General features: G+C 38.5%; 1 protein-coding gene across 2 annotated transcripts in view; it reads right to left on the bottom strand.

Annotated features, from left to right (window-relative positions):
- DNAJC15 (DnaJ heat shock protein family (Hsp40) member C15) overlaps window positions 1–24,594 on the bottom strand; it is a 79,991-nt gene that overhangs the window by 28,933 nt on the left and 26,464 nt on the right. The window contains exons 2-4 of one of the 2 annotated variants that reach the window (XM_073013846.1): window positions 21,095–21,191; window positions 13,178–13,229; window positions 10,287–10,360 (exon numbers count right to left, since the gene is read on the bottom strand). In XM_073013846.1, the coding sequence (XP_072869947.1) occupies window positions 10,287–10,360; window positions 13,178–13,229; window positions 21,095–21,191 (223 nt within the window). Of the gene's footprint in view, window positions 1–662; window positions 740–10,286; window positions 10,361–13,177; window positions 13,230–21,094; window positions 21,192–24,594 lie in introns of both variants that reach the window. The other variant, XM_007960267.3, reaches the window with a different exon arrangement.

Raw genomic sequence — 24,594 nt, 5'->3', positions numbered from 1 at the left:
ATAGGACTTTATCTAATTTGCTTAATTGTGTTGATTATCTCATCAGAAGATTTGTTGTACCCGACATACTGTAACCAACTCCCACAAAACCTTGAGAGTAGGCTCTGAGGGAATATATGGTAAACAAATGAATATCGTAGGGAAAATATTCTTAACATTAAATGTTAAATGATATCACACAGCAATCATACATCATTAATTTTCTCTCATATTGTCCAAAGTCAGACAATAAAAGGATACTAAGGTGAAACAAGTACAATAAATATGCTTGATGTCACAATGCAGAAGCAGAAAAGAACTATGAAACATATCCTGCATTAGAATTTTTAAAAATGATACATATCAAATTATAAAACTGAGTCCAGAGAGAATGTCACAAAAAGGGATATTCTGATTAACTGAAACATTAGTATTCAATTATAGATCCTTGTTAAAGAATAAAGGAACTTCACAACTTTGCCTGTTTTCTTTGTTTTGTTTTGTTTTTTTAGGGGAGTGGGATACTTTTAGATTTGAGGCTTTAAAATGTAAAAATTTGGTATTTTTTCCTCTGCTGCCTACTCATAATTTTAAATGTTAAGTATAACCTTATTGTAACGTTTTCTCTTTTTTAAAGATAAGCTTGGTCACAGAACAAAACAATACTTATGCTGCACACCTACCTTACACCTAAAATAAGACCAGCTTCTCGCCTACTCATTTTCTGTTCAAATCCTCCTTTATAGTAGAATGAAAAGCTCTGTATAGGAAAGAAAGAGCAAGAAATCATTAGTTACACGTATGAGGTGGCATGACCCCAATCTCATCGTGTAGCTGCAGTGAGAGTAATGCATTTTACTAGAAGTCAACTCAAAATTATGGGCAGGGGGGAAGCACCAAACAATGAAACTTCTCAAGAAATTTTGACCAATAGGAAGTCTTAAAAAATGTTAACTTTTTTTCACTTTAAAACAGATTAATTTTTCTACACCAAGATATAACAGGAAGAACAAAAGAGATTGGTAGAAGCAAAATGCTTGAACTTTTTCTAAGCTCTGTAGTACTTTTCTCATTGGATAACCTTGATCAAGTCATTTAATGTTGATATGGCAGACATTGTTTAGCCTTTTACACTAGCCAACAGAGAATGGGGAGGAACTGATGAAGTGGGGAGTATGTCACACTAGCAGACAGGCAAGCCAAGAGAGACTGGGAAGCTGGACTGAAAGGTTTCAATGCTCCTGGAGAGGTGTGAACAAGGAGAAGAGGAGGATTCAAGATGTAATGGGAACCAGATTGTGGAGGGCCTTGTAAACAATGGAAGGAATTTAGAATTTTAAGTGGGAGAAGCCAGAGCACTGGAGTAACAATCTAACTTCGATTTAATCTAACTGCCATGTAGACAATAGAAAGGTGCAAGCAGCAGACCAGTTCAGAAAACATAACAATAATCCAGACAATATATGATGATGGTATGAACTAAGGTGGTAGCAGAGCAGGTGATAAAAACGGTTAGATTCTGGATGCATATTGAAAACAGAACTAACATTTGCTTGATGGATTGAATTTGGGATATGAGTAAAAGAAAAATTAAGAATGATGTTGAGGACACTGTTATGTGTTCACCAGATGCCCCATCAGGAGTGAAGGACTTACTCCCCAGACACTGGGGCTGTGGCTGGCTGATAGCTCCCAGCTGTCAGACACTTTAGGAATTGCCTTGCCTGAAGGAAGTCAAGCTCATCCCACTTTGCAGGGCAGCCTGTATCTACTGACTGGTTGACATGGGATAGAAACATTGTAGTTCTCTAGGGTTCAGTCCTTGGACTTCTTATATATACTCACTTCCTGGGTAATGTCATTTAATCCTATGACCCCTCGCCCCAACTTGGGATAACTACAATGGTCATCCTTGCTTAGAGGTTATCGTGAGATTGGCTTGAGGCTTTTGGTAGGACTGCACTGAAGTCTAACTTATCCTTCCCTTTCTTTCTGGAGTTGTTTATGTTAAGAGCACTCTTTAATAAAGGTATAGCTTGCTAATCTTTATCTCACTCTGCTTTCAAGAGAACCCAAGCTGTGCAAATGACTTCAAGGTTTCTGGCCTAAACTGTCAAATTGCCATTTAATGACTTAGGAAAGGAGCAGCTGTTTATTTGTTGTGAATAACAGACACGAGGAGAATGATTTCAGATATATTAAGTTTGAAATGTCTTAAATATCCAAGTGGAGAATGTGTGACTTAACATCAGACTTAACATTTGTGAGTCATTAGTGGACAGACAGCATTTAAAGCCATGAGACTGAATGAGATGGTTTAAAAATTAGAAGTCCAAGGAGTGTTCCCTAAAGACTGCTACACTTAAGTGGTATAGAAACGGAGATGAATCAGTAAAGGAGGCTGAAAAGGCCTAGCCGTAAAGGAGGAAAATAACTACAAGTCAAGAGTGAGGAAACTAAAAATGGTTTCAAAATTTCTGATAGGTAAGGAAAAACGAGAGCCAAGAACTGACTTCTGGATTTAGCAAAGAGGACATCAAAAACTGAGAAGAGCTGCAGACAGTGAGGTGAGCGTACGTTTAGTGTGTTTAAGACAGAATGGGAAGAGAGGAATGGAGACAGCAAGTAAAGACACTATTTTCAGTAGCGCTAAACAGAGAAACAGGATGTACAAACACAGCTTTTAGGAGGAAACATACACATATGTGATTACAGGCATATATGTTTTTAAGCATGAAATCATTTCCTTACAAAAGTAGGGAAAAATAGGTATGCTTACATGAAATAAAATCTGAAAGCATATAAATAACTTTAAAGTTATTTTTAGCTGGTGGGATTATAATTTTTTTTCTTTTTTTTCAACTTCTGAATTTTCAACAATGAGCACGTGCTATTTATACAATTAAAGAAAAAGAAGACTACTAAAAGAAACCAAGGAAATGACTAGAGCTTTAAAAATGGGTTGTAGGGAGTCAGATCTGGTCATTTATATAAGCTATACTCTTTGAACAGCTTGTTATAAATTTCTACTTGGTAATAAATAATTCCTGGCAATTAATTCATTCAATAAACACTTCAGCAACTGCTGTGTACCAGGCACTTTTCAAATGAGAATCAAGGTCTGTCCTTCATCATACAGATGCTAATCTATCAATGAATCAACACTGTGAGAATATAATGTACTATCCAAGTTTCAAGTAATTTATAATCAGTAAAAAGACAAATAGTCCCCCACCCCGACATAAGTTTTGAGGAGAGGAAGGATACCAAATTGGGTTAAGTACACATACTAACCTGAACAAATTTTATATCTTTCTAAACATACACAGAGAGTATGTACATATATAAAGAGAGATATAGAGAGAAATATAGATACAGATACAAATGGAAAGAAGTAAGGCGGCCAACTGTGGTGCCTCACACCTGTAATCCCAGCACTTTGGGAGGCAGAGGTGGGCGGACCACCTCAGGTCAGGAGTTAGAGACCAGCCTGGCCAACACGGTGAAACCTCGCCTCTACTAAAGATACAAAAATTAGCTGGGTGTGGTGGTGCACGCCTGTAATCCCAGCTATTCTGGAGGCTGAGGCAGGAGAATCGCTTGAACCTGGGAGGGCAGTGAGTTGCGAGTGCACCACTGCACTCCAGCCTGGGCAATGGAGACAGACTGTCTCAAAAAATGAGGGACTTAGGGGAATAGGGGCTGGTTTTAAGGTTTCTTTCAGGAAACCAAAATTTGTACTCAATGCATACCTTACTCCTAAATTAAAGGTAATTAGTTGATTTAGTCATAACAAAATAGAAGTATCACCAAATATTTGTTCTTACTTTTGTTTTTAAATCATGCCTGAACTAATACATAGAGTAATTATTCAGGAAAAAAATATTTCAATGAGTCTTTATTTACCTTAGGGAGCTCTAAAATTTGGAGCCAGCATAATAAAAAAGATAAATTTATCATGTTTCATTAACTGTCATTCCCACTATAATCACAAAGCTCATTAACCTTAAAAGCAGGTATTGGTATCTGAGCAATTTTTTCACTTTCAGTTTTGCCCAGGTAGACACAGAGTTTCAGAAAAGGCTACCTAAAATCTAGTGTCAGGAAGAAGTTCATATGAACACTGATTTTATTACGAGTAAGTCAATCTGTATATACATATAATCAACACAACCCTTCCAAAAGAACTAGACCATTTTAAGAACAGAGACTTAACATTTGGGGCTGTGTGCAGAAAAGTATACAAAGAGGAAACAAAAAATTGCTATGTTACTCACTACTAAAATACATTCAGCCCTCAGTATCTGTGGGTGACTGGTTCCAGGACCACTCATACTAAAATCTGCACATACTCAGGCACCACGGTCAGCCCTACAGAAACCACAGATACAAAAACTTGGCCTCAGTGTAGGTGGGTTTTACATCCCATGAATACTACATTTTTGACCTACATTTCATTGCAGACGTGGAGGGCTCATTGAGTTTATTTTTTAAAATCACGATTAAGTGGACCTGTGCAGTTCAAACCCAGGTTGTTCAAGGGTCAACTGTATTTACACATTTCTTCAGAGAAAATCATGCTTCCTAAACTTCTAGAAATTTTAGGTCTTATAACTTTAAATAGAACAAAACTGTTATCACAGTATTTTAATCTATTGTTACGTCTGAATTAATATCTATGCATGAGCAAGCACAAAATTGTAACTCTGTATTCCTCTCCACTGATAAAACTGAAAGGTCCTTTTAAGCTTGAAAAGAATATACCCATATTGCATTATATTAGGACTTACAGATATAAGCCACTGCAGAACCATTTTCTGACAACACTGTGGTAGGTCAAAGAAAATGTTTAGATCCAAAAAATGAGATTACTATAAGGAACAAGTATACCATCAAATAGATGGAGTAAATCGTCCTTTTTTTCTAAAAACAGAAACACATCCTGGACCTTACAAATGATTATTTTGTACTATCCCATTCATAAAATATTGTATATATAAACAACAAAAATCAAAATCATTTTCCTTCTAAAATTAGCACTAAATGCTGTAGTGCCATGTTAGATTATTTTGTGTCTCCTTTACTAAGTTAAACCAAAGTCTTCATTAGCTAATTCATTCATTCAATAGCTTGAAACACAAAAGTCCTCCAGGCAACTAGAGAAGAACTGGATCATCCCACAGTTTTAAAAGAATACATTTATCATAAGCTATAAACTTTATTATATACAATAATCTATTTGATATATAAAGCTAACGAAGGATGATTTTAATTAGTGTATTTTTCCATAAATTTCACTTGACCATAAAACAAAATAAATGCAATTTAGAAAATAATATTCAAATAAAATGACAGACTCACAAATAGAAAATTAAAAGCCTCAAAAACAAAGATGAAGGATGGGTTTTCTCCCCCAGAAAAAAATTTAAGGGTAATTAGACATTGGCTGAGTCAGTAATATACATTAATACATTAATAAAAAAATCAAGCAAAAGGGAACTGGTTCAAAAGAGCAGACTGAATCATAAAGGTATTTTGCTTTCCAAAGTGCCTTTCAAATGAGAAAAGACAGTGTACATTTTAAAACACCCTTAACAGGCCTGGAAAACAAGAAATGGGATAAACAGCAAACCAGAAAGTTTAAAGAAATCCTAGGTAAAATTTGCATGTACAGAGAAATCCCAGCAGCCTCAAACACCAGAGAAAAGAAGAAACCCTTTTCAGAAAACAAGAACACTAAATTCAGAGTCAACAACAACAATAAAAAATCAGCGTAACTTATTAAACCAGAACAATATAAACAGATCATTCCTACTTTACTAATATAGAGCCTAAGAGGCCAGGCACCTGTCACTTTTGCCCTTAGGCTGAGAAAGAGAACCACATGCCTCTTTCTCTGATATGCATCTTATTCTGGGTGGTAGGTACTAAAAGAACCAAAGAGGCATACCAGCGGATCCCATTTCAGAACGCAGAAGTGTAAGGAGGTGAGAAGCTATGCCAAGGAATAAAATGTACACCGTGCTCAACCTCTCCTGGACTCTCCAGGTACCTGTCTCTAGTCTCCTTGCTCTGAAAGACATGCCTGTTAACAAACCCACCTATATTATTTACAGCCCACGGTCAACACTCTCATTCCATTAAGTTGTTGAGGCAACCGTACCAAACTGCTGAAGAAAAGTTAAGAACATTACTTCTATTAGTCAATTTAGTCATCATAAATATAAATCAACAACCAAGGATCATTGGACATTTGAGCAAATCCAATATCATGGAGGGGAAAAAAAGAACCAATATGAACACCTAACAACTGGCTTTAGGAAAAGGAGATAAATTAGGAAGCAGAAGAGAATTTGGCCAAATTCTAATTAATGGCTTTAGAAATATTCAAAAGGATACCACATTAATTAAAAAATGGCTTACTAGAAAGAAGAAAGAATTCTTGGAAGTTAGAAAATTACTAATGTTGGCCGAGTGCAGTGGCTCACGCCTATAATCCCAGCAATCTGGGAGCTTGAGGTGGGTGGATCACTTAAGGTCAGAAGCTCGAGACCAGCCTGGCCAACATGGTGAAACTCCGTCTCCACTAAAAACACAAAAATTAGCTGGGCGTAGTGGCGAGTGCCTGTAATCCCAACTACTCGGGAAGCTGAGGCAGGAAAATCACTTGAACTTGGGAGGCAGAAGTTGCAGTGGGCTGAGATTTCGCCACTGCACTACAGACCAGGTCCTGTCTCAAAAAAAAAAAAAAATTTACCGATGTTAAGAATTCAGTGGATAGACTGAATAACAGAATGGACATTGCTAAAGGCCAACCTGGGATCTGGAAAATAAGCTGTGAAAACATTGTAGAATGAAGAGCAAAGAAAGATAAGGAGATGGAAAATAAGAGATAAATTGGTAAGAGACATACAGGATAGACATCTTTTTATCAGGTCCAACATCTTTCTGTTCGGAGTTCCAGAAGCCGAGAATCCGAGAGACAATGAAAGGAAGAAATAACAAAAGAAAAAAATGTAAGAAAATCTTACAGAACTAAAGACCATTTTCAAGTAAGTTGGGGCTAAGAATTCTTGTGAAATTCCAGATCAGTAAGAAAGAGAAAATCCTACAAACTTTCAGAGCCAAAAAAAAGCCACCACTACCAAAACCTAAAACCCAAAACCCAAACAACAAAAACCAAAACAACAGGTTGTCTACAATGGAATAAGAATAATAAGACCACCAAAAAATGTAGCTGTGAGTATGCAGGAGTGCAGGAGTCCAGGCACTGAGGCTTCGTCTCAGCAGAGATTTCTATACTTCTCTAATGTTGGCTCCACCAAATTTCAAGGAGCTAGCAGCTGATAATTAACAGTGAGAACAAAAGAAACAAACTGTTTAACAAAGCAGAAAAAACATTTATCATCCATGTGTTCCATATAAAAAACCTATTCTATGCACTATTTCAGCAAAATGAAAAAAAAGTATGAAACAGAGAAAGATAAGATTGAAAAACAACATGTTAAAGCTTAGAGAAAAAAAAAAGAAAGTTTAAAAAAACAATGAAAAGAGACCCCCATCGAAACTTGAGCCCTGGACAATCTCCTTTGAATGACAGAGACTTAGTGACACACAATTACAGTTCCTGTCTTTTTAGTAACCCTATTTGGTTCAATAATTAATAATATTTACAAAATCAAAACACTATACATACTGTGTTTATGAGGTGTGACATTGGGATTCATTAGTACCAAAAGAAAGTATGCACATACTTCATTTCTCAGTTTCCCTGGAACGATTACTATTTTTAAATTGTTTAAAAATACTTGCATCTTTACTGAGGTAAAAATATAATAATGATTATGATAAAGATAAAGATATTCTAAGATGTTTTACTGCAAACTCTAAGAGTAGCACTTTGTGAAAAAGAAGCCAGATTTATTGAAAGCTAGGTTTCTTACCTTGAGGCCCACAAGGAGGGAAAGGGGGGTACACATCATTTCCCTTTAAGAAATGCAGGTACCAGGCTCAGACTCTTTATATTAAATAGGACAAATAAGATTCCTCTGAGATGAGGAGGGAGCAGGTCATGTGAGCCACTGAAGAAAGAGTTTACATGAGCGTATCCCTTATAATCTCCTGAATTACCCTGCCTTATCTGTGAGCCTCTACCAAGTACTGAAGATTTTCTCATTTTCTTGCTCTCTCTTCCTTTACAGTGTTAAATAATGTAGTTCTGCAAAGCTTGGTAATTTTCTATTTACGGTGTACTGAAGATCACCATGACAGAAAAGAAACCATTTCTGAAATTCTCTCCATTTATTATTTATAAACATATGGAAAGATATAAATAGAATTCATTTAAAGAACTATGTTACTGTGTCCATTGCTACTACTCTATTTCAAGCCATCATCATCTATCACCTGGACTATCTCAATACCCGCTTACTGGTTTCACAGCTTCTACTCTGACTCTAGGTAGCAAGCAGAGTGATAACCTACTATGCAAATCACATTGCCTCCTTGCTCAAACCCTTCCAAGGGCTTTCTATCATGCTTAAGGTAAAATTGGAAGTTTTTTTTCATTGCCTATTAGGTCCTAAGGGATCTGGGCCCAAGCTACCACTATTTCCTTCAAACACTCCTTTGGAGATACTCTTGCTGCTAGGCTCATTTGCACCTCAGGACCTTCGCAGTGATCCGACCATACCAGAGGCTCGTATGGCCTGCTCCCTTATCTTCTTGGAGAAACCTTACCTGGCCTATCTAATGTAAAGATTCCTCACTACTGTTACTCTTTAGCCTCTTACCCTGATTTGGTTTTCTCAAAAGCACTCAACACTTCTAGGTATTATGTATCTTACTTCTTTTTTTTTTTTTTTTTAACTGTGTCTCTCCACTAACATGTAAGCTCCTAGGGCAATGTCTTTGGTCCATAACTATATCCCACTGTCTATGATAATGTAGTATGTAGTAGGTGCTCAAAGAATACTTACTGAATACCTACCAATATTTTAGCTGAATAAAATAAAAATAGGAAAACAGAAAATACACCTATGTTCCCCTCTAATCACAGACATGCATTTATAGCACAGTAAAATCACTTGCTGTTTTCTTGAATCTAAGTTTAATTATTTGTCAGTATGTCATCCTTTGGTGCTGTCACTGTTCGTGGCTAACTAAGCCTCACAAGCCTGTAATGCCTTTGCTAAAAGAAACAATTCATTTTTTGCGACCTATACCATAATATAAATGTAAGATGCTATACATAAACATTGAAAATTTCTACTTTTATGATCATGAACTAGAACTTGATAAATTTAATAGTTGTGATAATGGTATTAACATGACATTCTGTCCTCCAATAAATTATAAATTTGGAAAAAATGAGTCTTTCTGGTAAGTTTTGAAATATTTATTGAAAAAACATATATAAAATAGGTAGTTTAGTAGTTTTACATTTAGTAGTATTATATCAACTTTGACATAACTTACTTTCCCTGTTTAATTAGTATTCATTTGTTTAAGAAACATTTAGTGAGTCCTCATCCCTGTGCCAGGAACTTAGAATAGCTGAAGATCAACTTGGTTTGCAGCAATCTGAGAGTCTCAAATCTCAACCAAGTTGATCTATCCCAGATCTGCTTCTTCCCTGAAGCCAACGTTTACACTGCAGGGCCTCAGTGACTTTTCTTTATATTGTCTTCAGTGGTTGCAAACTACAGTCCATACTGTTGCTTTTACGGATACATACTGTCATTCATTTTTTCACTTATATTCAGCTCCCCAGAGTAGCTATGATGCTGGTGCAAAAATGTATAATAAGTTCTACAGGATTTCACGGTTGGAATCTCATAGTTTTATGTTTGAGATGGCCAGGCATGATGTTGTAAAGGGACTAGTTTCAAATTTCAAGATGGCATCAACTCTTGGGTAAGATTCTCCAGGACAAGAACCATGCCTTCTTTGTTCATCAGCTATTCCAAGCTGCTGGCACAGGGATGGGGACTCAATAAATGTTTATTGAATAAATGAACAGTAACTAAATGGGGAAAACAAGTTACATCAAAGTTGATGTAATACTACCAAACAGATTATAATAATTAGATGTCAAAACCAGGAATAAAGTTAGATACAAAAATAATGTGACCAAGAAATTAAAAGAAACTGAGCCAGTAAATTAGACAAACTCACCAATGATATAGTGAAGGAAATAAACTTCTACAAACATTGGAAAATCCAAGACCATTTTCTAAGTTAACTCAAATATGTCACACGAACAAAAATCAAAATGAGTTTTCTAACTAAAGCCACATTTAACTTACAGGAGTTGAAATCTTCTTTGCAGTTTTCGTGATAACTTGTTCTAGAGGTTTCCAGATCCGAAATGCATAGCGACCTAAATAGTAAAAGGAATAAAAGCAAACATATTTTCTATAATCAAAATCAATCAACACCTTCAAAGTGCTTACCACAGTATTTATTGATAGTTTACATACGTCATTTCAATAAGTATTTCAAAACTTACCAGAAAGATGGTCAATTTTTTTCATATTTTTAAGTTATTGGAGGGCAGAATTTCATGTTAATACCATTATCACAGCTGTTAAATTTATCAAGTTCTGGTTTATGATCATACATAATATCTTACATTTATATTATGGTATATGTCACAAAAAATAACATCCTAGTATTCTTTCTACAATAAACTGTAAAGTCCTATTATGTATAAAAGATACTTAAAATACTAAAATGATTAACTGTATTGCTTTTTATGATAATCACTTTGAAATATATAGAAAACAAATTATATTTATGATCTATACTGCACAGAAATGGTTTTAATGGAATTATCTCTAAAGTAAAAAAGCAATTACATATGAAATATTTACCAAGGATGTTGATTATCAATTTTGTCTCACTGAGGATAACTACTCTCTCCAAAAACTTATTTTTAGTTCTTTCCTTAGTTAGGAATCTTAATAATCAAAACTCCCCTGAGTTTTAACAACTAAAAGTCAATAGTAAAACAGGTTCTAAATTATTTTCAGGGCATCAAATAAGAGTAAAATATTATCGAGCTAATTTATCTTTTGTACCCCAATCAGATTGTGTCTTCTACCAGTATCTCCTTCTCCAAAAGTCTTGCTAGAAAATCAGTATATGACACTACATGCTTTAATTCAACTTCTAGCCGTGAGTCTATTTGCAAATCAAGAGTTCTACTGCAAAAATTCACCTACCTAGACCTTTTAGAAAAATTGACCTGCCTATGTATAATGTTATTTCTGTGCAAACATGTTACAGTGAAAGACAGGATGCTAGAAATGGGAAAATGTGAAGATAAAAAGCTCTTGAGATAAAGGAGAACATTAAATAAAGTGAAATTAAATGAGGCTGATTCCCTCACTTGTCTGAATCTCTTATCACATAGATGTCATCTTCCAATTGATTTTGTAATAGTATGAAATGTAGCTTTTATATTACCTCAAAATTCTTCAAAACCACAGTGATTGACTTCTAATTTCAGTTAAAAAGCATTTGAATGCTTCAAGAAGTGACATCTGGAGGTTTACTCTAACTAGAAGACCTAGTGCTAACAAATCTAAGTGTACTTTCTCCTAAATTCTACTATTTGGTTGTATTTGGCTCTGGAAGAGATCTTGCTATTATTTAATATAATATTCTAGTCAGTAATATGAGGTTGGGAATAGTATGGTCTATACAGAATACACACACCAATTCTTGTCATTTTACAAAGATGATACTGGAAAAATATATCTTTATCTAATTTCAAATCAAAATCTTACATTTGAATTCATAACTATGCCTACTCTAATTAATACTAAAATTCCTTTATGTTTAGGGGCAAGTTTGTCAGAATTCTGTTTGAGACCTGATACTCTTCTCATGAAACCTCAGAAATTCATTAAGTTATATAACTGAGACATAAGACCCTGATGACAAAAACACCAACAGAATCTTAACCACTGATCGAGATTTCAAAGTTCTGATTGTTGAAGTGTTTCATCACTTCCAAGATAAAAGATTAAAACAGTGTTTTGTTTTGTTTTTTTGTTTTTTTTTTGTTTTGTTTTTGTTTTTGTTTGTTTTTTGTTTTTGAGACGGAGTCTCGCTCTGTCGCCCAGGCTGGAGTGCAGTGGCGCAATCTCTGCTCACTGCAAGCTCCGCCTCCCGGGTTCACGCCATTCTCCTGCCTCAGCCTCCCGAGTAGCTGGGACTACAGGCGCCCGCCACTGCGCCCGGCTAATTTTTTCTATTTTTAGTAGAGACGGGGTTTCACCATGGTCTGGATCTCCTAACCTTGTGATCCGCCCGCCTCGGCCTCCCAAAGTGCTGGGATTACAGGCGTGAGCCACTGCGCCCGGCCCTAGATTAAAACAGTGTTTTAAATGATAATTATGAGAAATTAAATACCATACAAAATAAGACCCTCTTATTTCTCATTTTTCTATTAGATCTTACTAAACTCCATATAGCTCCAATGGAATGCAGCTTTGCCTAAAAGATCCAATTAACAAGATCAAACCGATAGAACTTACAAACACAAATGCTAGAACAAAAAAGTAAATCTTTATCAATAAGGACATATTTGCAAATTAATATTTAGGAAATAGCTATGTAATTTAAAACTATGGTAAGTTAATGACAGACTCAGCAAATCTACTTTAGATCTTCAGAACTATTCTTTCCAAAAAGGTAATTTTAGCAGTGAAAAAAATTCTCCTGGATTTATCAAGGTAATTATATCAATATGTTGAGAGACAAATTAATAAACTATACGGAACAACTATGCTCATGAGAAAGAACTGACAGCTTAAAATGTATAAACCTATCTGCAATAAAAAATAAATATGGGAGAATAAAGGAACTCCATGCCACTTACATTACACAATATTAAAATTTCTTTTTATAGTATACTATACCTCAAACTGAAAAAAAATGCTAGGAAGATAAACTATTATGGGAGCTAGTTTTCCTGGCTCTTGTATCACTAATTTTCTTCCCCATAAAGTTTATCTAGATTTTGCTACAATGACAAATGTTCAGTAACTACAAATGGTGGAAAGAGTGAGAATGTATTATGTCTGAAAACCAAAATCTCAGCATACTAAGAGTCTACTCAATGAATCACTGTAGACACTATTTGGAAATATTTCTCCTGCAATTTATTGGTATATATTCTTTATCTTACCTGCAAATGCAAGAGCCGCAACACCCAGTCCTACAGCTATCAAACTTCTTACCTATGGAAGAAAAAATGAGTATTACTTATGATGTAACATGCTGGGTTTTAAAAGTAAATCATTTTTAATAATGAGAATAATTACATTACAATACTACATTTTCTTTAAGCTCTACTGTGAAGACCAGGACTTTAAAAAATGTCTATGGGATTATATCTGCTGCTCGCTACATCAGCTAATTCTCAGTGAACTGAAATGATTCTAGATTTTCATTTAATTTCCATATATTTGAATCCATTCTAACTGAGAACTTTTATATTACCTATTGCTAAAATTTTTTCTATAGACGATTTTGAAGTGGGTTTGATATATTTATCTTCTATAAAGATAAAAAGCACCTATTTCCTCCTCCATATTTTACATTTGCAATGTTCAACAGCATTTGCTATATTTAAAAATTTCATGAAATCTTACATCAATGTTTAGGAAAGAAGTCAAGCTTCCAAACTTAACAAAAATGATAAAAAATTCAAAAGTTAATGTCTACCCTTCTAGACCAGTGTAAAAATTTTAAAATAAGGACCCAAAATTCAGAATGTCAGATAAGCTAATTCTGATGAGAATTTATTTTAAATTGGCTATATACCCATATTATTCTGAGCTTTTCTCCTTAAACATCTCAGGAAACTATTAGTGTCACAATAACAAAAGATTTGTGTGGCAAAGATCAATGGTAATCCTCAATATCTATTCTCTTTTTTTCAATAGGATCAGGAATTCCTGTTTTTAGCTAGATACATTTTTCCAAGCCTCCTTTAGACTTAGGTATGGCTAGGCTAACTAAGCGTTGGCTCGTAAGATATAACCAGAGTAGTATATGCAACTTCTGAGAAGTCCTACAGAGGGGTAGGGAGATGTCCTTCTCCTTTTCCATTTCTCCTTCCTGCTGGCTGGAATGCATACATTATTGCTGGAGCAGCCCTCTTGGATAAAGTAGGAAGAACAATGAGATGAAAAGACATTGGTTCCAGATGGAGCTGCTTTCCCACCCCTGAATTACCTCTATTTATTAATACATGGGATAAAAATAAAAGTTCTATCTTCCTAAGCCACTATATTGTGGGGTTTTAGGCACTCGGAGCCAAAACAAATTCTAATGGATACAAAATTAAGCAGTGAAACCACAGGAACATTTTTGTCTGATAAGGATTTGAGAGGCAAATTCTGAAGAGAAGGCAGAGACTTTAAAAACACTAACATAATCTCCCTAGGAAACAGAATGAATATACTTCTTCAACGGTGCAGACACAGTAAGATGGAGGCTGAGACTAAAGGGAGGCTAAAATCAAAAAGCCATTCAGCCATTGGCCTTCAAGTTCTGTAAGGAAATATACACCGAGTCATAGGAAATCAAAGTCCCAACCTTCAAGGAATGACTTTATAATGAGAAACATCAGGTTACCAAGGGCAGCCTCATGAAGGTGATCTAACTTTAATATGCAAAAACTCTGAGAAATCTAGAGCCAGAGGACAAGATGAAGGACTTTCCTCTAGGCTTCTCTCCCCATCAGTTCCAGCTTTAAGTCACACCTTTTCACCAGGCAATGACATCAAGGCCATTTCAGTAATAGAAGATTCATTCTCTGGCAGAGGAGTGAAAGCCTAGAGCTACCTAACAGAGAGGCAAACGATCTTTAGGGTTCCTTTCAGGTTGTCTAGTCTGCCTGAAACAGGTTATTCCTGAACAGAAGATGTATTGATTTAAAGAAAATGTTCTGCTGAGGTACATTTTTGTCATTTTCTAGGGTTTCCTGGTGTTATATATTTTGAGCTTTCTGGTCTTAGTCCAATCAAACTATTCAACTATTTCATATATGAATTATATATTCTTCCCTTACAATTTTGTTTATTCTTTCATCTCACTAGAAACACTCATCTTTGCCTACCCAAATCCTACCTGATCTTAATACCTCAGCTTGAATCTGAAACACATGACACAAGTCATCTGCAACACACAGCTAACGGCACATATTCAAATATACATATAGGATTCCTCCAAATTAATAATAAAAAGACAGATAACCAAATAGAAAATGGGCAAAAGACTAAAAGTCAGTGATTTCACAAAACATACACACAAAACTAAATGGCTAAAACATATGAAAAGGTGCTCAATTTCAAGAGTAACCAGAGAACACTAACAACAGAATGGTATAGAAATATTAATATCAGAATCTAAAGATCTATAGCCTTTGTGGAACTTGTTTTGTACAATGATGCATCCCAAGGGCACAGAAACAGTATTGACACCTCACAGGGTTATGTGAGGATAAAATATAAGAATATATGTAAAAGATTTAGCACATTGACCTGGGACATGTCAAACAAACAGTAAATGTGAATTGCTTTTAATATTACCAATAAAAGCTGGGCACAGTGGCTCATGCCTGTAATCCCAACACTTTGGGAGGCCAAGGCGGGCAGATCACCTGAAGTCAGAATTTCAAGACTAGCCTTGCCAACATGGTGAAATCCCCATCTCTATTAAAAACACAAAAATTAGCTGGGCATGGTAGCGTGTGCCTGTAATCCCTGCTACTCAGGAGGCTGAGGCATGAGAATCACTTGAACCTGGGAGGTGGAGGTTGCAGTTAGCTGAGATTGTGCCACTATACTCCAGCCTGGGTGACAGAGTCAGACTCTCAAAAAAAATAAAGGCTGGGCATGGTGGCTCATGCCTGTAATCCCAGCACTTTGGGAAGTCGAGGTAGGTGGATTACCTGAGGTCAGGAGTTCGCGACCAGCCTGGCCAATATGGTGAAACCCCGTACCTACTAAAAATATGAAAATTAGCCGGGCATGGTGGTAGGCTCCTGTAATTCCAGCTACTCAGGAGGCTTAGGCATGAGAATGTCTTGAACCTGGGAGGTGGAGGTTGCAGTAGGCTGAATCATGCCTCTGCACTCCAGCCAGGGGGATACAGCAAGACTCTGTCTCAAAAAAAAAAAAAAAAAATTTAAAAAGTTCAATAAAAATGACTACTATTTAATCAGTATTATAACAGAAGTTCAAAGTTCTATAACCCTTAAATACGTAAAAGTAAGAGAAGATTCAGAAAAGTGTTTTTGAGGTAGCCTCTGGAAAATGAACTGGTCTTTCCTAGGTTAACCACCCCAGTTTTCCACATTTTGAAAAACGCACATTTGAAATAAAAGTCTCAGGCTGGGCGCGGTGGCTCACGCCTGTAATCCCAGCACTTTGGGAGGTCGGGATGGGCGGATCACCTGAGGTTGGTAGTTCGAGACCAGCCTGACCAACACGGAGAACCCCATCTCTACTAAAACTACAAAATTAGCTGGGCGTGGTGGCACATGCCTGTAATCCCAGCTACTCAGGTGGCTGAGGCAGGAGAATCACTTGAACCCAGGGGGTGGAGGTTGCAGTGAACCAAGATTGCACCATTGCACTCCAGCCTGGGCATCAAGAGCAAAACTCGGAAAAAAAAAAAAAAAAAATGGAAGAAAGAAAAATATAAAGTATTAAAAAGCTGAGTTGTTTTAATATCAAATTTTTATAGATTAATTTTTGCAACTTTTTACTATTTCAAACATTCAAAAGATGAAATAGTTGCCTCCAAAATTTCAAAGAGATTTTTATTTCAAGGATTAAAGTTTTGTATATAAGAAAACATTAAACCATCAGGCATTTGCTTGTTTTCCACTTTAAGAATATGTAAGGCTAAATTATGATTAACAATAAAAATTCAATTTAATTCAACAAATAAGTAGTGAGCACTCTGTTGATTATTTCCATTTTTCTCCAGCCAGATCCATTTTCAAGTTTTATCTGCCTTGCTCTGCATCTCTGCCTCACCTCATTTCTAGGGATTCACTTGCCATTTAGCTTCTGGTTTCACCAGTGAGAGGAAGTTTCAGCAGAAAAAGAAAGGGTGGAAGGAAAGAGAAATAATGGCATAATTTATTCCCCATTTCTTCCCTGCCTTGTTTCTTGTTTGGCCACAGCTTCTGTTAAGAAGGCTCCTCTTTCATGCCTAGGAGTCTTACTGAGTTCTACCCTTGCCCTGTCGCCTGGATAACAGTTTCCAAGTGTTGCTAGTTCCTAAGTGATTCATCATCCTTTCTTGGTTATCTTAAACCATGGTCACACCTCTGCAAATAGTCCCTTCAATAAACTATCTTCCAAAAAAAAATCCACCTATTACTACCAGGATCCTCACTGATAAAAATCATCACTACATACCAGTCACTGTATCGCATGTGAGAGATGGGGCATGAAACAGGGTAAACTTGGCCCAAGGGTCTATATTAAATGAGTCCTACATAGAAACTTGTACATAATAGGCAGGCAAATCTCCTAAATCTCTATGCTAACCTCCTAAAGATCTTGCTTTTTATCCTTATTACAACATTAATTGTACTCAATTAGTTAGATGAGTTCTGTCTTGATATTAAGGGAGGAGACCATCCCTCATATTGTCTTATGCCCAATTTCTGCCTCCAAAGAAAGAAGTAGTAAAAACTAAAAGGCAGAAATGAAATCCACAGGCAGACAGCCTGGCGCCGCGCCCAGGGCCTGGTAGTTAAAGATCGACCCCTGACCTAACTGGTTCTGTTATCTACAGATTACAGACATTGTATAGGAATGCACAGTGAAAATCCCTATCTTATTTTGTTCCGATCTAATGGGAGCATGCAGCCCCCGGTCACATACCCCCTGCTTGCTCAATCAATCATGACCCTCTCCCGTGCACCCCCTTAGAGTTGTGAGCCCTTAAAAGGGACAGGAATTGCTCACTCGGGGAGCTCGGCTCTTGAGACTGAAGTCTTGCCGATGCCCCCAGCCGAACAAACCCCTTCCTTCTGTAACTCGGTGTCTGAGGAGTTTTGTCTGCCAACCGTCCTGCTACAATATAGTTTGAACATTTGTCCACACTCCCATCTCATGTGGAAATGTAATGAGGTGGGGCTTGACAGGAGCTGTTTGGATCATGGGGGCAAATTCAGTGGTGGAGGTAGGGCTTGGCAGGAGATGTCTGGATCATGGGGGCAAATCCCTCACGAATGGCTTGGGCCATTCCCTTGGTGGTAAGGGAGCTCTCGCTCTGAATACAAATGAGATTTGGTCATTGAAAAGTACGTGGCACCTCCCACCACACTCTCCCTCTCTTGCTCTGCTTTCGCCATTTGAAATGCCTGCTCCCACTTCACATTATCTTGCACCACCATGCTGTTATATGGGCTGAACGGGGTTTCCTCACTATGCAAGGGTCCTTCATCATTAATGCCTCTAATAAAAACCCCTCTCAAAGCCGCTTTACTTCCAAAGGAAGCTGGAGTCATTCACTGCAAAGGCCATCAAAAGGCATCGGATCCCATTGCTCAGGACAACGCTTATGCTGATAAGGTAGCTAAAAAAGCAGCCATCAAAAGGCATTAGATCCCATTGCTCAGGACAATGCTTATGCTGATAAGGTAACTAAAGCAGCAGCTAAGAGTTCCAACTTGTATCCCTCATGGCAGCTTTTCTCCTTCTCATCTGGCCACTCCCACCCACTCCCCTACTGAAACTTCCACCCATTAATCTCTTCCCACATAAGGCAAATGGTTCTTGGACCAAGGAAAATATCCCCTTCCAGCTTCAATGGCCATTCTATTCTGTCATCATTTCATAACCTCTTCCAAGTAGGTTAGAAGCCGCTAGCCCGCCTCTTAGAACCTCTCATTTCCTTTCCATCGTGGAAATCTATCCTCAAGGAAATCACTTCCCAGTGTTCCATCTGCTATTCTACTACTCCTCAGGAATTTCTCAGGCCCCCTCCCCTCCCTACACATCAAGCTGGGGGTTTTGCCCCCATCCAGGACTGGCAAATTGACTTTACTCACATGACTTTATTTAGTTAGGAAACTAAAATACCTCTTGGTCAGGGTAGACACTTTCACTAGGTGGGTAGAGGCCTTTCCCACGGGGTCTGAGAAGGCCACTGCGGACATAATTCCTCAGTTTGACCTTCACACATCAGTTTCTCAGGCTCTTGGTATTTAGTGGCTCCTGGTTTTACCTCAAATTGCCACCCTTAAGTCTCTCTAAGTGGATAGAAGACCTTCGGTGACAAAGTACACTCCAATACTTTCACCCTGATGAAGTCCTATTCTTTACTTTTATACTTACTCTTATTCTGGTTCCCGTTCTTATGCCACCCTCTACCTCTCCCCAGTCATCTCCACCACACTATCAATCTCACTCTCTCCTAGCCGTTTCTAATCATTCTTTAACAAATAGTTGCTGGCTTTGCATTTCTCTTTCCTCCAAAATCAGAGGCCTCGACTTACTCACTGGACTCTGTTTATTTTTAAATGAAGAGTGTTGTTTTTACCTAAATCAATCTGGCTTGGTATATGACAACATAAAAAAACTCAAGGATAGAGCCCAAAACTCTCCAACCAATCAAACAATAACGTTGAACCCCCTTGGACACTCTCTAATTGGACATCCTGGGTACTCCCAATTCTTAGTCCTTTAATACTTATTTTTCTCCTTCTTTTATTTGGACCTTGTGTCTTTCGTTTAGTTTCTCAATTCATACAAAACCGCATCCAGGCCGTCACCAATCATTCTATACGACAAATGCTCCTTCTAACAACCCCACAATGTCACCCCTTGCTCCAAAATCTTTCTTCAGTTGAACCTCTCCCACTGTAGGTTCCCAGGCTGCCCCTAATCCCACTTAAAGCAGCTCTGAGAAACATCGCTCATTATCTCTCCTTACCACCCCTAAAATTTTTCGCCACTCCAACGCTTCACTACTTTGTAATGAAGACGAATGTCAGACCTCTGAGCCCAAGCTAAGCCATCATATCCCCTGTGCCCTGCGTGTACATCCAGATGGCCTGAAGCAACTGAAGAGCCACAAAAGAAGTGAAAATAGCCTTAACTGATGACATTCCACCATTGTGATTTGTTTCTGCCCCACCCTAACTGATCCATGTACTTTGTATCTCCCCACGCTTAAGAAGGTTCTTTGTAATTCTCCCCATCCTTGAGAATGTACTTTGTGAAATCCACCCCCTGCCTGCAAAACATTGTTCCTAACTCCACCACCTATCCCAAAACCTATAAGAACCAATGATAATCCACCCTTTGCTGACTCTTTTCGGACTCAGCCCTCCTCCACCCAGGTGAAATAAATAGCCTTGTTGCTCACACAAAGACTGTTTGGTGGTCTCCTCACACGAATACTCAGAAAAACACAAATAAATATATCACAAAAATCTGTATACAATTTGAGGGGATTCCGTGGGTTTTCTGGAAGTCTTTCAACTCACAAGCTCCAACATAAGAATCTTTCTTTAAAAAGAAACAAATCCTGGGTGCGGTGGCTCACGCCTATAATCCCAGGCCGAGGTGGGCAGATCACCTGAGGTCAGGAGTTCCAGAGGAGCCTGACTCTACTAAAAATACAAAATTAGCCGGGCGTGGTGGCACATGCCTGTTGTTAGGCAGGAATCTAGACCCAACACGGTGGTGTTACCCAGCGTAGCAGTCCCTTCCTCTTTGAACACACCCGCAGACTTGCCTACATCTGGGCAACCACACTCTCCCCAGGACCTGCAGCTCACCCGCATTCCACAAGTTCGTAAACAGCAGTTTCAGTTAACAGTTTCCAAAGACCCCTTCCTCATGACCCTTACTCGACTCCTGCTCTAGTAGTTTCAAGACCCCCCCAGGCCCTGTTTGCACAACCAGCTTCCCTACCTCTATAAAAAGCCCCTACCCTCCTCCCTCAGCGCGACTTCCTCGGCCCACGCCTTTGGACTGAGGAACCTCGCCCGCAAGCCCTAATAAAAGGCTATTCTCACTGCCATTTGCCTTGTGTCTTCATTCGTTTGGCTCCAGCCTCAGTTTACCTTTACACCTGTAATCCCAGCTACTCAGGAGGTTGAGACAGGAGAATCGCTTGAACCCGGGAAGCGGTGAGCCAAGATCGCACCGTTGCACTCCAGCCTGGGGAACAAGAGCAAAACTCCGTCTCCAGAAAAAAAGAAATATAAATATATAAGCTCACTGAAGTCAGAGAGGACCTCTCATTCAATTTTCGACTCCTAGAGCACATCAGAAGACCTGTCACATATATTTCACTTTTCATTCAATAACATAACAAGAAACTTAAATTTTAAATAATAAAATTAATAGACTACTTGTAAAGACTTACTTCACAGAAAGAAAAAGGCCTTGTAACCTTTAAAAACAACAAAAAGAGAAAAAAATGGTGGAGGAGGCTGGACTAACTTCCAGCTCCCACTCAGACGCACAGAAACAGCATGTGGAGACTCACATCATGAACTTTTGCTCCAAGAACTACTCCAGAAACATACCAGGAAAACCAAAAGAATTCACAGATCCTTTGAAAGAAGCAGCTTGCCATTGCAAACTCCATGAGACAGCAGAAAAACTGTTAAGTGCCCAAAGTGTGAGAGGAGGAAAGTCTGCCTCTGAACATGCATCCTCACTGGGGAACCTGAAAATCCCAGAAACAGTACGATTTAACCTTACCTACAGCTGAAATGAATCTGGAGTGCTGAGCGAAAAATAAAAGTAGAAGCAACAGCAGGAACTGCCCTATAAGCACTCCAGGTCCCCAGGGAAGCCATTTCTGACTTTATCTCACAGGGGTCCTTCAGAAGGGCTGCCATTGGAATTAGGGAAGGACCACAGGTAGAAGGAAACTTCCAGGTGAACTTTGTAATAATTTTAATTGCGCGTGAATTTTCCTGGGAAGAATCGAGGAAGGCGTGGGAGAGGGTCAAACAGGAAGTATAGATATGAACACAGAAGATGCAGCATGCAGGGAGCCTGAAAGCCATGCTTGCTTTCTGAGTGTGAGGCTCGTAGCCTGGGGCATGTTCCCAGGGCTGAGAACCACACCCCCATGCCTCACAGTGGCCACAGCAAGCCCTGCCCAAGGACAATCTAAGCTCAGACAAGCCTCACCCTTCCCCAACCTGGTGATCCTTCTCAACACACTGCTGCCAGCCCCCACCACAAACCCACCATGCAGCCAAAAACAAAGGACATAATCTCTTGGGAGTTCTATATCCCCCCCCCCCCACCCATCAGCTGAAAAAACAAATACTTATCCAGGTGACCTTAGGGCAAGCTTGTATCCTCCCATACTGCCACAGCTGATTCTCTCTTGAAAGCTCCACCTACTGGCTAGACGAGCAACTCATAAAAGAAGAGCTAATTCCACCGCCTGTAATATCCTAGCTAACCAGAGGTCCTGAGTCTGTCCACGTAACAACTGCACTGCTAGTACATCCAGTATTCAAGAAAACCAGTTCAGTAAAGAAAACTACAAAGAGTCCACTTCACTGCTATGCTACCTCCACTAGAGCAGGTGCTGGTATCTACAGCTGAAAGACTCAAACCCAGATCACATCACAAGACTCTTTGCAGACACTCCCCAGTACTATCGCAGAGCCCAGTAGCTCTGCTGGGTGGCTAGACCCAGAAGAGCAGTAACAACCACTGCAGTCTGGCTCTCAGGAAGCCCAATCCTTAGAGGAAGGGGGAGTGCACCACATCAAAGGATCACCCCATGGTACAAAGGATCTGAACAGCAGCCTTTGAGCCCCAGATCTTTCCTCTAACATAGTCTACCCAAACAAGAAAGAACCAGAAAAACAATTCTGGTAATATGACAAAGCACGGTTCTTTAACATCCCCAAAAGACCACACTAGCTCACCAGCAATGGATCCAAACCAAGAAGAAAGCTCTAAATTGTCAGATAAAGAATTCAGAAGGTCAATTATTATGTTACTCAAGGAGGCACCAAAGAAAAGTGAAAACCAACTTAAAGAAATTTAAAATACAATACAGGATATGGATTAAAAATCTCCAGAGAAATAGATACCATAAAGAAAAAACCGGCCGGGCGCGGTGGCTCAAGCCTGTAATCCCAGCACTTTGGGAGGCCGAGACGGGCGGATCACGAGGTCAGGAGATCGAGACCATCCTGGTTAACATGGTGAAACCCCGTCTCTACTAAAAAATACAAAAAAACTAGCCGGGCGAGGTGGCGGGCGCCTGTAGTCCCAGCTACTCGGGAGGCGGAGGCAGGAGAATGGCGTGAACCCGGGAGGCGGAGCTTGCAGTGAGCTGAGATCCGGCCACTGCACTCCAGCCTGGGCGGCAGAGCGAGACTCCGTCTCAAAAAAAAAAAAAAAGAAAAAAGAAAAAACCACCACAACTTCTGGAAATGAAAGACACTTATGAAATGCAAAATACACTGGAAAGTTACAACAACAAAATAAAACAAGTAGAACAAGAGAGAGACTCCTTCTCAAAAAAAAAAATTAAAAAACAAGTCTCAATAAATTTAAGAAAATCGAAATTATATCAAGTACTCTCTCAGACCACAGTGGAATAAAACTGAATATCAACTCCAAAAGGAACCCTCAAAACCATGCAAATACATAGAAATTAAATAACCTGCTCCTGAATGACCTTTGGGTCAACAATGAAATCAAGATGAAAAATAAAAAATTCTTTGAATTGAATGACATTAGTGACACAACCTATCAAAACCTCTGGGATAAAACAAAAGCAGTGCTAACAGGAAAGTTCATAACACTAAATCAAAATGTATGTAATACATCAAAAATTCTGAAAGAGCACAATAGACAATGTAAGGTCACACCTCAAGGAAAAAGAGAAACAAGAACAAACCAAACCCAAACCCAGCAAGAGAAAAGAAAGAAGGATCAGAAAATAACTAAAGGAAACTGAAACAACAGCAACAACAACAAAACAAAAGTGGTTTGGTTCTTTGAAAAGGTAAGTAAAATTGGTAGACCCTGAGATTAACCAAGAAAAGAAGAGAGAAGAAGATCTAAATAAGCTCAATTAGAAATGAAATGGGAGATATTGAAGCAGCCTCATTGTCTGGGGTAAATACCAAGGTTTTTGGTCGAATGGTCAAGGAGATAGATGTTGTGGACACACACTACACATACAGACTTGAGTTTGGAGCGGGAGTTTAATAGGCAAAAAGAAAGAACAGCTCTCCCTTGCCGAGAGGGGTCCTGAGCGGGTTGCTAAGTTGTAGTAAAAATGTGAGGGTTTTTATAAATGGACTAGTGAGGAGTGGGTTAGTGGCGAGTGGCGAGTGGCGGGTGGCGCGGGTGGTGCCTATGAGGACGGGATGTTTTATCCTCCTAGGGCCTGATGATTTAGTTGGGACCAGGTGTGTTATCTGTATAGAGCAGAGTTTTATCGTTTTTTTTTTAATCAGCTCTCACTTCATTCCTGGATCACATGGGCAGACTTAGACTTAGTCTGTGATGCTTTATTTTGCTTATCTGGGAGGGAGAGTTTCTGTGTCTGTTCCCAGACATCTTCTTGCAG

The sequence above is a fragment of the Chlorocebus sabaeus genome, chromosome 3, assembly GCF_047675955.1.
Source record: "Chlorocebus sabaeus isolate Y175 chromosome 3, mChlSab1.0.hap1, whole genome shotgun sequence".
In the NCBI taxonomy this organism is placed as follows: domain Eukaryota; kingdom Metazoa; phylum Chordata; class Mammalia; order Primates; family Cercopithecidae; genus Chlorocebus; species Chlorocebus sabaeus.
The sequence above is the reverse complement of the archived record's forward strand: the minus strand, read 5'-3'. Positions and strand labels throughout refer to the sequence as shown.